The sequence below is a fragment of the Aulonocara stuartgranti genome, assembly GCF_965226115.1.
Source record: "Aulonocara stuartgranti genome assembly, chromosome: 9".
NCBI classification, from domain to species: domain Eukaryota; kingdom Metazoa; phylum Chordata; class Actinopteri; order Cichliformes; family Cichlidae; genus Aulonocara; species Aulonocara stuartgranti.
The window spans coordinates 26872195-26886033 of NC_138960.1; the positions used below are offsets into that span (position 1 = coordinate 26872195).

The window sequence follows — 13839 nt, forward strand, 5'->3', positions numbered from 1 at the left end:
ATGAGTAACATATGGATTTAAAATATTTTTTTCTGGACTGCAGCTTATTGTTGTAGTAAGCATTCATATACATCATAAAAGGAAACAATGAAATAATATAGTTTCTAAAGAGACACACATTTGTAAAGCGAGCATATAAGAACGCCTTTGATCAAACTTTAAAACTAATCAACAAAAAGATTACAATTAGCACTTTCTTTCATAATGGGCTAAACTGTTTGAGGTATGGAGTCTACTCCTTAAAAAACATAATTCTCCAGTCACACAGTCCTACAGACCAGTTGCAACCGCCTGGCAACCACCAGTCACTACAGAAAAATTAGCATTCCCTAACTGGTTGCTCGTGGTTGCTGAAGCCTCATTCACAGAGCTGTCACTAACCCCTTGGTAACCAGCAGTTATGCCTTATCCCTTGAGGTCACGCTTGCCATCTCTCCCCTTTTACCAGCCATATAAGCAACCCAATAATATAATTGAAAGGAGAAATTAGCTACTTCTTCTTTGCATCTTATATATTTCACTGGAAAAGCACAAGTTAAAAGCTCTAGCATCAACTCTCTGGATAACGCAGATCTGTAATTCATCACTGAATAGTGCTTCATCAAATCACAGTCAATGACTGTTTCTCTTTGGCCCACTAAAACCTTTTTTTCTTCTGTTGTTAGCACTGTTTTTGTCACAGGCACTGACTCCTGTTTCTGACCATTTGCTTTTCATTTCTTTTGTTGTGCAATTTTCCATTTTCAGGACATATTGCTTTGAGTTTTCTGTCCAGATGCTTTGAGATCTTCCTTTCGTAATCTTCCCGTTTTGCCTGTACCATGTTTTAGACACAGCTGACTGGGAACAACCAGCATCTCTTGCCACACTCTGCTGGGTTTCCATCTTAAAAGAGTTGTACAACCCTTTGAGCGTTTCAGCTGACAGCTCTCTTGTTGGGGCTGTTCTTCCATTAAATCGATCAGGTGCAACAGCTTCTTAAGATATGCAAACACACACTTTTAACATCGGACTATTTTGCATATTAAGCTTTGATTTAAAAAAAATTTTCCTCTTAAAAAATGCCATAAATTAAAATCATTTAAAAAAATTGAGTTATGCTTCAATAAGCCAGACTGTTCAGCAATTAAATAACATTTTCTATCATATCTCTGAACATCCTCCAAGCATAGTACACTATCTGAAGTAGTCATTTCTAACATATAGCACACAACAGGATATAGTTCACTTCATGTTGCTAGAAAAACGAACAATTAAATGTGTAGTCTCCCGAGGGGTCCAACAGACATCACAAAGATGATACATGAGAGTATCAAACTGACATTTTCTTTCTCACATGCAGCTACATTGTGTGACCTCTAGTGAAGTCCAGAGCTGCATTGCATGTGTGAAAATGTCTTTATATAACCAGAGTCAGTGATTAACCTAGCTTAGTAAAAACAAACAAACACTGGAATATGGGGAATCAATGCTCTTCACACGTAATAAAAATTACCTAGTAGCATCTCTAGAGCAGAAAAGCAATTTCAAGGAGATGACATGTCTGTGGGAAATTTAAGGTCCCTGCCATCATGCAATCATACAGCGCTATCCATAAAAAGGAAGCTTTAACAATTTAATTATGATATAAGTTGTTAATGAGTGAGATTAAGAAATGATGGTAGATGGGGTTTTTTATCTTTAATCTCAGTCCCCATAAAATCAATAAAAGCTGCTGTATATATGTAATTCATTGCCCTGCAATTATGTTCCTTTGCATATGCATACACAAAGACATATAAGCTTTTCCCCAGCAAAAGCCTAAAGAAAGGGGTTTTCACCTAACGCTAACATGTTCCCATGCAGTCCCCCAAAATCCCAAGTGCATAATGCTGGATGTGGATGACACTGTGCTTGATTGGTTGACAACTAGACTGGAAAAGGAAAGAGTGCTACAGCGGATTTTAATGGAGAAAAAACTGTGTGAAAAAAAGCACAACAAAACATCCAAAAAAGAAAAAATACAGCATGAAAAGCCCAGACAGTGGCTGCAGTGTTGCATGCTGCATGTTCCATTGTTTTTAACACCCAGCTCAACTTCAGCTCTTTGAATGTTATAACTCCGCTCTACTCAGCAACTGGCTGATGGCTTGACAGCAGCACGAGCAAGACTAGCCCAAAGACTGGTACCACAGACTTTGTACACTGCCTCCATCGACTCTACAGGTATTTGGACCATTCACGGACTGCCAACGCTCTACCACAGCTGACAGCAGTCTTTGTTTTGCTCTTGGTGTAGCAACACATGAACCAGGTCAACCTGGAAGGTTTCTCTAACTAGAGCCTGTTATAGGCAAGAAGCTTTCCAGCTCGCAGACGCTCTTTAGAGCAGGCAGTGATAGGAAAAGACAGCAACTACACTTTCAAAACAAGAACATAGCAGTTGTCTACAAGCAAATCGTGTCATTATCTCCAGCAAATAAAAGAATGACAAAATAAAATCATAAAAAAAAGCCCTGTAGGGGAGCAGTGTGTATTCAGTAATGTCGGTAATGTTTATGGCTCTATAATTGCCTAATCTGACACAGTGACAAACATATTAACCAAAGATATCTTGTAGTCTCAGCCCTTTCAATATTGGACAGCAGTTGTGCCCATTACCCATTATTTGTGACTTTCAAACAATTCAGTATAGAGTCATTTGAATTACCAGTAGATCAGAATCACATTAGTATTTGATCAATCAGATATTTAACTTGGTGCAGGATGCAGAGCATATGATAGAAGTCATATTGAAGAGAAAAGAGGAGGCACATTGGTTGCTAAGATGTGCAAAATAGGGGCTCATCAGCCTTAACAAAAAAGAGCGAATGCCCATGTTTCACTTGCCACTGTAGCCTCTTCCGCTCACATTTATGTAGTGACAGTGTGGTTTGCTTAATCTTTCCTTATCTCCTTTAAATGCAAAGGGCTGGGCTGAATTTGCATATAAAACAGAACACAAGTTGTCACTTGTGACTTTATTTACAGAGGAGATTTAGTAGATCACGAAGATACTGTTAGGAGGCGGGCAGGCACACACACACACACACACACACACACACACACACACACACACACACACACACACACACACACACAGAAAGTGTTAAACCACAGGGGTAAGTGACACCTTAATTGTAAGTGGTGTTAACCTCCTATGGGACTGTTGTTTTGAGTGTTTCAAAATGTCTGTTGCTAGAGGCCTGAGAATTTGTTCACATCGGGATGAGGGGGAGGTGGCTGTGGTGGTGGGACTCAGACAGACAGAATAACATTCCCCAATTGCTACGGTCATTTCCATAACTCAGTACACATCCAGACACACTGATCACCGCTAGAGGTTTCGTTATTTGCAGCTGAACACTTAAGTAGATTGGATAAAACAAATCACTGGTAATTCTGTATAAGGCAGGAGGAACCTCGACTTCTGCTCCCCCCCCAAGAAGCTGTCAACAAAACCTGAATGCCAGTAATTTCGGTAAATAATGACACAGTATTCAGTGGGAATCAAAAACAACCGTTGCAAACAAATAGGGTGTACGCATCTCGGAGATCAGATTTCATCAAGTCAGGAAAGCAACAAAGAGCATAATTACAACTCATAATACAGGTCATTGTGCAGCATGTGTGTTTGTCTATGTGTGTGTGTGATTGTATTTATGCTTGTGAGATAGACATGTATGCCTGCAATTACTGTCAGGGTGTGATATGGTTTTGGAGCAGTCCTGCGATGATTAATTCTTTTTTTCTTTAAGTCTTTTTAACCACAAGAAGTGTCGTTCCATATCAAGTCAAAGGATTTTATTTTAAATCCAGAGATTTTCCTTGAACAATAGGAGTTTGGTATATTTTGCAACTTTCCAAGGACAGGATGAGACTGACAGTTTCAATGTTGGTTTGTGTTTTATCTATGTCGTAAGACATTGGCCTGGATGGCAGTGGATGAAGAGATTAGGATGATTAATGCACATCACTGTCACAACTGTGCACCAAATGGATTATTTCCAAAGAGCTCAAATAGACAGAGGAAGGCTGAAGCTCTGAAAATGTCTTCTTGGCATCACTCTACTGCTGTGTGGCTTGTATATTAGGTCAACAAAGCATAAGTGGATTCGGTGAAACAGCTTGCATAACACAGATTATTAAACGGAGGAGAAATATTAACCTTTGAGGAGTAAAACATCACTGTGCTGCCATTAGAAAAAGGTGATGTCCCCACAGATGACACATCTCGCACATTGTTACTGAAAGATTGCAGAGCAGAGGAAAAGATTAAATGCATGGTCCTTATCTTGGGGACCTTTTCAGCAAAGCGAGCTATCACTCAGTATCAAATGACATGAAGCTAATGAGCAAAAGACGCTACAAAGAGCAGTGGGTAGCCCAGCTCTCCTTTACCTCCCACAGAGGTGCCGAGTGAAAGAAGGTGCGACTGCTTTACAAACCTTTATCCGCACCTAATTTGTGTGCGTGAGAAATCACGCGCAAAACCTGACGCCCCTGAAGGCTGCAAAGTCACTGCCAAAACATCTTGCTCCTCTCACCGTGAATGTGATAATGAATCCGGCACCTTTGCTTGTTCTAAAGTAGTCACACTGGTCTGGGAGAACAATTCATTTCAATAAAAACATAAATTATTCTTTTTGACAGAATTTTGATTAAAAAGGTTATTTGCGCAAAAAAAGCCAATATATGACAGAATGACAAATCGGCTAAGAGAAAGGATCTCACTCTTAACGTTATTTGCTCTCAAAGTGTATTATATCTCCAAAACTCCAGTTTCAGAGACACTCCAAGCAATGGAATGTAATCCAGATTGGCAGGCACAGTAACACTATCTGCGAGCGAAAATTCCACTAATGCCTTTATGTGAGTATCTAAAAATTGTACTAAAACGTGTCAAATTACTTTGTAGCTCATACCTTACTAACACGTGCTGACAGCCTGAAACGCAGGCCTTTTTAATTTTAGTTTTGGAACAGAAGTTATCATATGTTTTGCTAGCACTTGTGGGTAAACTGTGTTTCTGGACGTGCAGTCATCCATAAATGTGTTATTACTAGTACATATTAATTATTCAATTCAATTTTATATAGTGTCAAATCACAATAGTTGCCTCGAGATGCTTTGTATTTGCAAAGGTAAAAACCCTACGATAACACAGACGGCTCCTTTTTAGCAAGCACTTGGTGAAACCAGAACCAGGCTCATATATTCCCAAAGCATGGATGACGGTTAGTTCAGTGATGGTCACTAGGAAAACACTCAAATTCCCGGATAGGCTATGTAACGAAGGGCATCTGGCGTAAAAAATTGGCCAAATCAAATGCATCTGCTGTGGCGACCCCTTGTGGATAAGTGAATAGCTAACAGATTTTGTGGTTAGCACTATTGCCTCACAGCAAGATGGTTCTTGGTTCTAACCCTGAGTGGGGTGTTCTGTGTGGGCAGCCCAAAGACATTGGTGTTAGGTGAAATAGCGATTTTAAACTGGCTGTGGACATGAGGTAGATAAAATGTTTTAAAACATATAGTACAAATATGGTCTCTATTACTAGAAAATTGCTCTATTAATGGCAGTCCATTCTTTTTACTTAGATTACTTTGAAGTGAAAATCTGATTGGCCCGAGGACCATAGTGCAGCTTTTTGAGTACATTCTTCTCCACTGTAGTGGAACAAAAACAATTTGCTAAATAATGGACTAATCAATTGACCAAAAAATAAATAAATCAAAAATCAAAACAGATTAGCTTGTTTTGGCAAATCTGTGGGATGCACAATCGAATTGGAATCCGGGGAGTTGATTTGATTTGATATACCTTTATTAGTCCCACAAGGGGAAATGGGTCTAAGCCATTGCCTTGGGGCCATTTTCCAAGCCAATACAGAGCAGCTTTGTGGTTTGGTGTGTGTCTGGGGGAGCTTGAACTACAATGTTTACATTGGTGGTACGTGTCAAGGTCTCCCAGCAAAATCTTCCATGTTAAAAAGACTTATCACACATTAACTGTTGTGGCAAATGAGTTTGTAAATGATACAAGTCTACTGGAGCAGACTTGTATTGTTTACACATACATACAACTTTCTCACATAATGTCTAGAAAGGTTCAAGGTTATAGTGCATGTGTGAAAATGGCTGATGTCTACCCTTAAAAGCTTTGCTAATGTTCCAAGAGGCCACTAGGAGATATCAACAAGTCCCCTAATGGGCAAGTTCATGTTTATTCCTACTGGCGTTCTCTAGGTAGCGAAAAAAGACACTTGTATCTCCCATTTTCTCATTCCTTGCCTCAACAGTCTTTTGTTTGCCCAGTTAATCAGTTTCTCTGCAGTTCTTCTCTAGCCTTTCCCTCTTAATCATTTACACCTTCCTCTTCCTCCTCCATCATTCTTTCACTGCTCTTCTCTCTTCCCGTCACACTCTAATCTCCTGGTCTGAAAGGTGTTTCCTGAGGAGGGCAAGTGGGAAGACAGGCAGGAATGATGGATCGCTCTATAGATACTTCGCTTTGTCTCTCTCTGGGGTAGGGAAAGGGTGGTGATGGGTAAGGGGATAATCATGGTTTGGATACGTCTGACAGTGTGAATGTAAGGTATGAGCTTTTCCTTAGCAGGATTTAGGTTCTGCAGAACCTTTAGAGGAACCTACGGGCACCACCTGTAGTAATCTCTAAATGTTCAGGTAGCTTCTGGGTGAGGGTTGTATTGCTTGATGTTGGTGACTGCTAAGACAGGTAATTTTTCTATAAACCAGCAACTGCAATAAGTTTATTTTCCACTTGCTGTTTTTGGCTAGGCACAACAATGTAGAGCTTAAGACTAAACAAAGTCCAGGTCTCATTATGTACTATATAAAGAAAAAGACATCCAACCCAAATATGCAATAGTGGTCTGCAGTGACTCGCAATAACGTAGTGTAAACAATACTTGCATTTCTAGCTGATGAGTTCTTCAACTGACCCAGTTAACAGAAGCAACAGACCAATTCTCCTGCAAGCCAAATTTTTGGATCATTACACTCAGCCGTGACTTGATATCAGCCAAATATTTATGGCGTCATTTATTTTGTTCTGAAATGACCCAAATTTTGTGTCAGGATGTTGTTTGCCAGAAAAAGCGACAAAAACACAATCGAACCAGGGTCTTCCTGGCTCAGAAACTGGTCCTTGATGGGCGACTGGCATGTAAGTATAGAATCAGGGCAGGACACTGTGTTACTCCAGCTGATTGAAATTTATCTATCTTCCTGTCATTTTTGATCACGTCACAAGTGAAACCACAACTAAAAATCTCCTTTTCTTTAGTTCCACCAAAAAAACCCTCCATGCAGGCAATCAGTTACTATACACATTTAATACGTTTAATTAAAAACTGTCTCCAGTCCTCATTCAGGTGATTGGTGTTTCGATGTCTGAGTGACAGACCAGTGTGCCCTGTGTTCTCCACATTCAGTGATTTAGGATATGTCCAGGTGCTGGTTTTGGTTACAAAACACTGGCACATAAAGAGGAGACAGCTAAGACAGATAAGCAGGGAGAAGAAGCTGTTCAACAGCTGCCAGCCTGGTTGGGTAACACTCCAGAGGACCCCCTGAGAGGAGCACAGCTTGGGGTAACGTCTGCACTGCAGTCAGGGAGGAAGACTTCAAACACAAGGCTTGTACAACCTCTGGCCCTCTGCAGCTCCCTCTCCTGCTGTTCCCCTGAGCTCCACGGGGGATCTCTGAAGACCATGCCAGCAGTTATCCTACTATCTTCCACTATACTTCGTTACTTTCAGCTTTTTTCTCCTAACTTAAACACAGTAAACATGGGTTTATAATAGTGATTACCAGCCCTTAAATGCAACCAAGAAACTATCCACTAGCACTGTAGTAAGTGTTGTATTCACTGCCTTAAAAGGCAACTTCCTTTTTAAATATATACATTTTAAAAATATAAATCAAAGTAGAGGTTTCAGGCATCTGCAGTGGTCATGCTGTAGCCTATTCCATACTCACTTGGGTCAAACATGAATCCAAGCCTTTTCAACACATTTCATGTAAACAAAGACAGGAATGTGTGTAACATTTAGAGTCCCTAAACGGGCTCCTTATAGCTCTGCCCTTTCATCCTTTGTTCCAATATCATTGCTCTGCCAGAGCACGATCAGATTCCCAGTCAATTTTACCAGAACTGTTACATTTTCTGTGGTATAAACGAACAAAAATGGTCAAGAGAGCAAGAAAACAGTGTTTACCTACTGTAACCCTGGCGTGGAATGAATTGGGAATAAAAGCACTGGCTCAGCAAATAATGAACCACTTATGCAAAACTTTGCATCACAGCTTCATGATAAATTGTTAAGGAATACCTGGAAAAACTGGTACAACTTAATAACCAAACAAATCCAGAAAAAAGTGGCCCTCATTACCTGAAAGAATGTCTGCAACACATTTTAATCCTAACAGATTATAGTCAATGTGTCACATCAAAGCAGCCAAAAAGTGCCTTTGCTGCAGGAAACCCAAACAGTCACAGCTGACAATCTGGGAGACAGGGCTCCTGGGACCTAGGGTGGCTCAGCTGAGGACATTACTGCACGCAAAGCAATCCCACACACAACCAAATGCACATAGACACACACAAGAGTCTGGTGGCAGACAACAGTCACCCTGTCATCTTCGATTGCAGGCCACTCATGTTGGACCAGCGACACCTTACACTCAGACCAGAGGGCCTCGGCCCCCCTGGTGTCCCACTGCCGCCACAGAGGGACTGCCAGAAGAGTTAGTTCAGCTCTGAAGAACAAACACAGGAATCAGCCTGTCCAGAAAGCATGTAGTCCTATCAAAAATATGTCTAAATACAGTATGTTACGGAGCCTGTTATTTGTTTTTGGAAGTGAGATAAAAGCTGTTTGAATGTGAATTTAACCAAGCAAATCTAATTTAACTAAAATGAATTAATACAGTATAAAACCACAACACAACAACAGTCTCCTCACAGTGCTTTTTTGATCATGTAAAGACTATAGAACAATAAAGAGAAACCCCAACAATCCAATGACCCCCTGTGAGCAAGCACTTGGCAACAGTAGGAAGGAAAAACTCCCTTTTAACAGGAAGCAACCTTTTTCAGAAACAGGCTCACGAAGGGGCACCTATCTCCTACAACTAGCTGGGAGTGAGAAAGGACAAAAGACACACTAAGGAAGAGAGAGGGATTAAAATTACCTAATGATTAAATGCAGAGTGGTGAACAAACACAGAGAGTGAAAAGAGGTGAGAGAAGAAGAAACAGTGCATCATGGGAAGCCCCCAGCAGCCTAGGCTATTACAGAGTAACTAAGGGAGGGTTCAGGATCACCTGATACACCTGATCTTAATAACATGTTAATTTATCCTTGCTTTTATGTGACTTAGAAAACAGGGTTATGGTACTTTTAAAAGAATACATTATATCTGATTTCTCAGCTCATGTGTGCCTAAGCTGTTCCTCCATATTAAATAAAGGAATCTATCATTAAACCCTAATCACTAATCTTCCTTTTATTTAACACCTCATTTATGGACATGCGCTTGTTCAAAAACCTAAGTAAAGCCTGAAATGCCAGAACCATGCAAACACAAATAGAAAATGAGTACTATGGGGTTTTTTCAACTCTATTTTGTGTTTGCAAACTCCTTCATAACTGTACTCTGTATCATGCATATCTTTCCTTTAACATCATGGGCAGAGAAGTATGGAGAGGATTTCCTCTGGCTGTGGATCTTTATCAGTTACTCTGGCCTAGTAGACATAAACCTCCACCAGAGTGCGGATAACACTGCAGGAAATTCCCAGCGAGATCATAAATTGAGTCACCGCATGTCACTGTGGTAATTTTGTGTGTGCAGCAACAGAGAGAGGCTCCAGGAAAAGTTTTTTATCAGGTCTTAGCGCTGAGATTCCCAGTTCCATCTCATCAGATTTACAATCTTTAAATGTACATATTAAATTGTGAGATGAGAGTGCCTGTGAGTGGGTGCTGAGGCATTTGGCCTAGGGGACACATAGCTCACTCACTCACTTAGTAATTGGCAAATCAATCTGAATTTATGAAAGCGCATGCCTAAAATGAACTAGGAGACCTTTTACAATAACTTATAAGTAAGTCAGGTGCAGCCACTAAGTCACATGCACGTTTACAGGAACTGACTAATTGGCTCTTTCAGCTTTTCTGCTTCAATTGTAACAGGGCTTCAACAAGAAACACATGTGACGTCATAATTTTGCTTTAACTAACATTTAAATAATTTGACGTCATTGATGTAAGCATGGAACTGTGAGTCCATAAAAACAGGATGACTGAGGGAACAAATATAGTTGTTGTGTTGCTGATTGTTGCATTGCCTTACTGTTTTTTTTTTAAGTGCTGTCTCAGCATTGAGTCTTGCCTAGTAGTACTTCAGGGGCGCTCAGAGCTACTTATCCTGGAATTTATACTTTTTCCCACCACGGAAACAGCCCATAAAGAGGTCATACAGGGATAGCTTCCATGGTTGGAACATGTAAAAAAGGAGCATGACACCCTAATATGACCTGCTAGTTCCTGTGATGGAAAATGGTCTATGGTAAAGCCATCCAAATGTGTGATGCCTTCAGAATTGTTAAAGTGTTGTGGACTGAAGGGCTGCTGGGGGTAACCCCTTATTGTTAGGTGCTCCCTTTGTGGTCATACTCTTCACTGTACTGAGAAGAGGAAAAGAAAGGCTTTCTCTAACAGTCGGTCATGCCCCAGTGCTCCTGGCAACAACAGGTCCCAGGGACGCAGACCTGCCTGGCCTATATTGGCTTGGCTCTCAGTTAGCGGTGGCGACACTATCCCCCTGTCAGCTGGCCCAATCGGGGCCGACCAGGCCCTTTATTAAAGCTTTGAAGACTGCTGAACAAAGAGGCGTCCTATGTTTAGATGATAGATTGTAAGCAACTGGTTTTCTGCTTGGGCAACACAAGACAAAGAACCTCCTTCTGAATGCAGTGAGTATGCGAAAGAGAGTGAGCGAGAAAACTAGAGAGGGAGGGAGGGAGAGAGAATGACAGGGTCTGCCATAAGTTTAATCAGATTTGTGGACGAGGATTATTTTTGATGGATAGAAAAACTAAAGCTGTCGGGACGAAATGCAGTGAGTGAATATTAACACGGGTGGGTCTAACACCCTGGTGATTAATAATAAAAGCAGAGATTCTCTGTTAATTAGAGGATGAGACCTGTCAAAGTCTCACAATACGTCCTATATAGTACACCATATACAGCATACGGTACACTTGACTGCACCAGGAAAGGAAGCCCATCTGATAACATAGTGGGACAGTTGCAGTTTATTTTTTATTATTATTGCAAAAAATAATAGAAAATCAAGATTAGCTAATGATATTTACAGTTTAATATGTACTCAACTTCTTGATCCGATTTTTGGATGGATAAAGTCTTTGATTTAACTGTCAAATGTCTTTAATAAGATACTTGATTATTACAAGTATCTGTTTATAATATTTGATATGTTATCTTTCACAAGCATGACTATCAGTATTAGATTCAACTGGAAAAACCAACTTGATTGTACTGATTCTGTAGCACTGCTAACCAGTGAACTAACTATAAAATATCATTATTTCATTTCTTGCTATTTCATATTTCTGTGAAATGTTTTTACAATTGTCAAATTAATTCTTACATTGGAAAAAAACTTTTTTTTTTTTTTTGGTCAGGTCACTGTAACCATTACCAATGACCACCAGATTTAAAAATCAGTTTGTCCATGAGTCCAAGTACACATTTTTGCCAGATGTAGTGTCATTTGTAATGAACACTCTGCAGGTGTCTTAGATATCCCCTTCACAAGGGGTAGACTTGAGATCACAGTGACCTTGGACTTTGACCACCAAAATCTATTCAGCCCTGACTTTAGTCCAAGTGACCATCTGAGCCAAATGTGACTAAAATACATCAAGGCCATCCAAGAGATATCATGTTCACCAGATTTGGATGGACAGGCAACCAAAAGCATAAACGCTCGGGCCACGGCGGTCACTGTTATGGAGCCATAAAAATCCAATTTAATTGCCATGAAGGATCATTGATTACAGTCCACAGGAAGATTTGGTCAACTCAGAGCGCTTTATAAATATATAAACGTAGGAAGAAATATATTTCAGTTTTTTTAAAGTGGATATATCTATAGTCAATGTACTTCTTAAAATGTGTTATGGTAGGAAACCCCCCAGTTTGACAAAGTAAACACAAGGATCAGCACAGAAGCGTCATACTGCTGTGGATGCATCAAAATACATTTTAAGCAACTTAAAAAAGACTCAGTCGGGTGATGGGGGTATGTGGCGGGGTGTGCTCTGTAGCACTGCTGCAGGGAGGCTGACACACCAGAGCTGCATCAGCTCATCACGCCTCCCGTGCATTAAAATCTGTGCTGTGTCCTGACTGTGTTGTTGTTGTTGTTGTTGTTGTTGGTGTGTATGTTCGGCTGCGAGCCGAAAAGCTGCAGCCATGTGTTTGTAACAGCAACCGGTTAATAAAAGAAGTATGCTAGAGAGCATGAAAACATGGCAGGGTCTGTTATGGATTTGTTACATCATGTTATCAGTCTCCTCAAAGCGACTGGACTTCTTTGACTGACATGACTTTCTCTGCAGAACACTGAAGCTGGTAGTCAATGGCCTTGATTGTTAGTTTGTTTGAAACACTGAGTTTGACTTTGATGTTTTAACACATTACACTGGACCCTTAAAAAAGCACAAGTTAGCAGAGGTAAACTGCTAACTTGTGCTTTAATAAAGCATGGATGTTGTGGGTTTTTTGTTTAGTGTACTTTACATTCAGTTCATTGATAACCACAAAAACAAAACAAACAAAAAAATGGGCATATTTTTTAAAAACATCCTCACTTTACTGTTATTGTATACAACTTTTACACAATACTGAATGCATCTAAGCAGACTCACCTGGTCATGGCTGGCTTGGAGGGTGCTCCCAGTGCCGTGGAAAGTCATTTGCACAGGGGAGAGAGTCAGATAGGTCACAAAATCCTTACCACTCTGCGCATCGCTGTACTGCACCTGGACAGAGGCAGGCAGATAAAGTGAGTTACCTCAGATAATGCAGGAAAAAAGAAATCAACGCAGAAAACACAAGGGAACTGAAGCATCTCAAGCTTTTAGTGGGATACAATATTTTTTGAAGTGGTTGGCTTGAGAGTAAATCTTCCATGTCTAATAGCCACCAAGGAGCATTTGTGGGCAATTATCCCACACCGTACAGAGATGGCATTAGGGGAGAATGAATGCAAGAGTGTGTATATGCAGTTGGCAGGGAAGCATCAGAGGGGTTAGTGATCACATCACTGGTGACCCCTCATCACTGAAAGGTTAACTCTGCAGGCATTCCTAAATGGTGTGCAATCAGGACTGTTATGACATGATGCTCCTCTGGGACAGCCTGCCCCTGATATCCAAGGGCTTTTGGTAATACTGCCTGCTTGTCTGCCCTACTTCTTACTAGCTCTCACTCTGCGCATGTATCTGTATTTGCATTGGTTCATCTGCGTACTAGCCTGCCCTACTTCGGTCCAAGACAGCTGCAGGCATCTGAATAAAAAGTAGGTTTCTCAATAACTGTGAGGTAACCGAAAGGAGTAAAATATCTGACTGATGCAGAAAGACAACAGGACAGAAGGAACAAGACAGTGACTTCACATTTGAGTGAGAAAAAGGGTAAAAAAAACAAGTATTCAGGTATGGAAGATTATCACTGTAACACAGCTTCAAGCTTCTGCAGTACA

At 40.5% G+C, this 13839-nt stretch overlaps 1 protein-coding gene across 1 annotated transcript in view; it reads right to left on the reverse strand.

Moving 5' to 3' along the window:
- stau2 (staufen double-stranded RNA binding protein 2) overlaps positions 1-13839 on the reverse strand; it is a 109371-nt gene that overhangs the window by 19042 nt on the left and 76490 nt on the right. The window contains exon 13 of the mRNA XM_082546633.1: positions 13004-13117. Within this exon, the coding sequence (XP_082402759.1) occupies positions 13004-13117 (114 nt within the window). The remainder of the gene's footprint in view (positions 1-13003; positions 13118-13839) is intronic.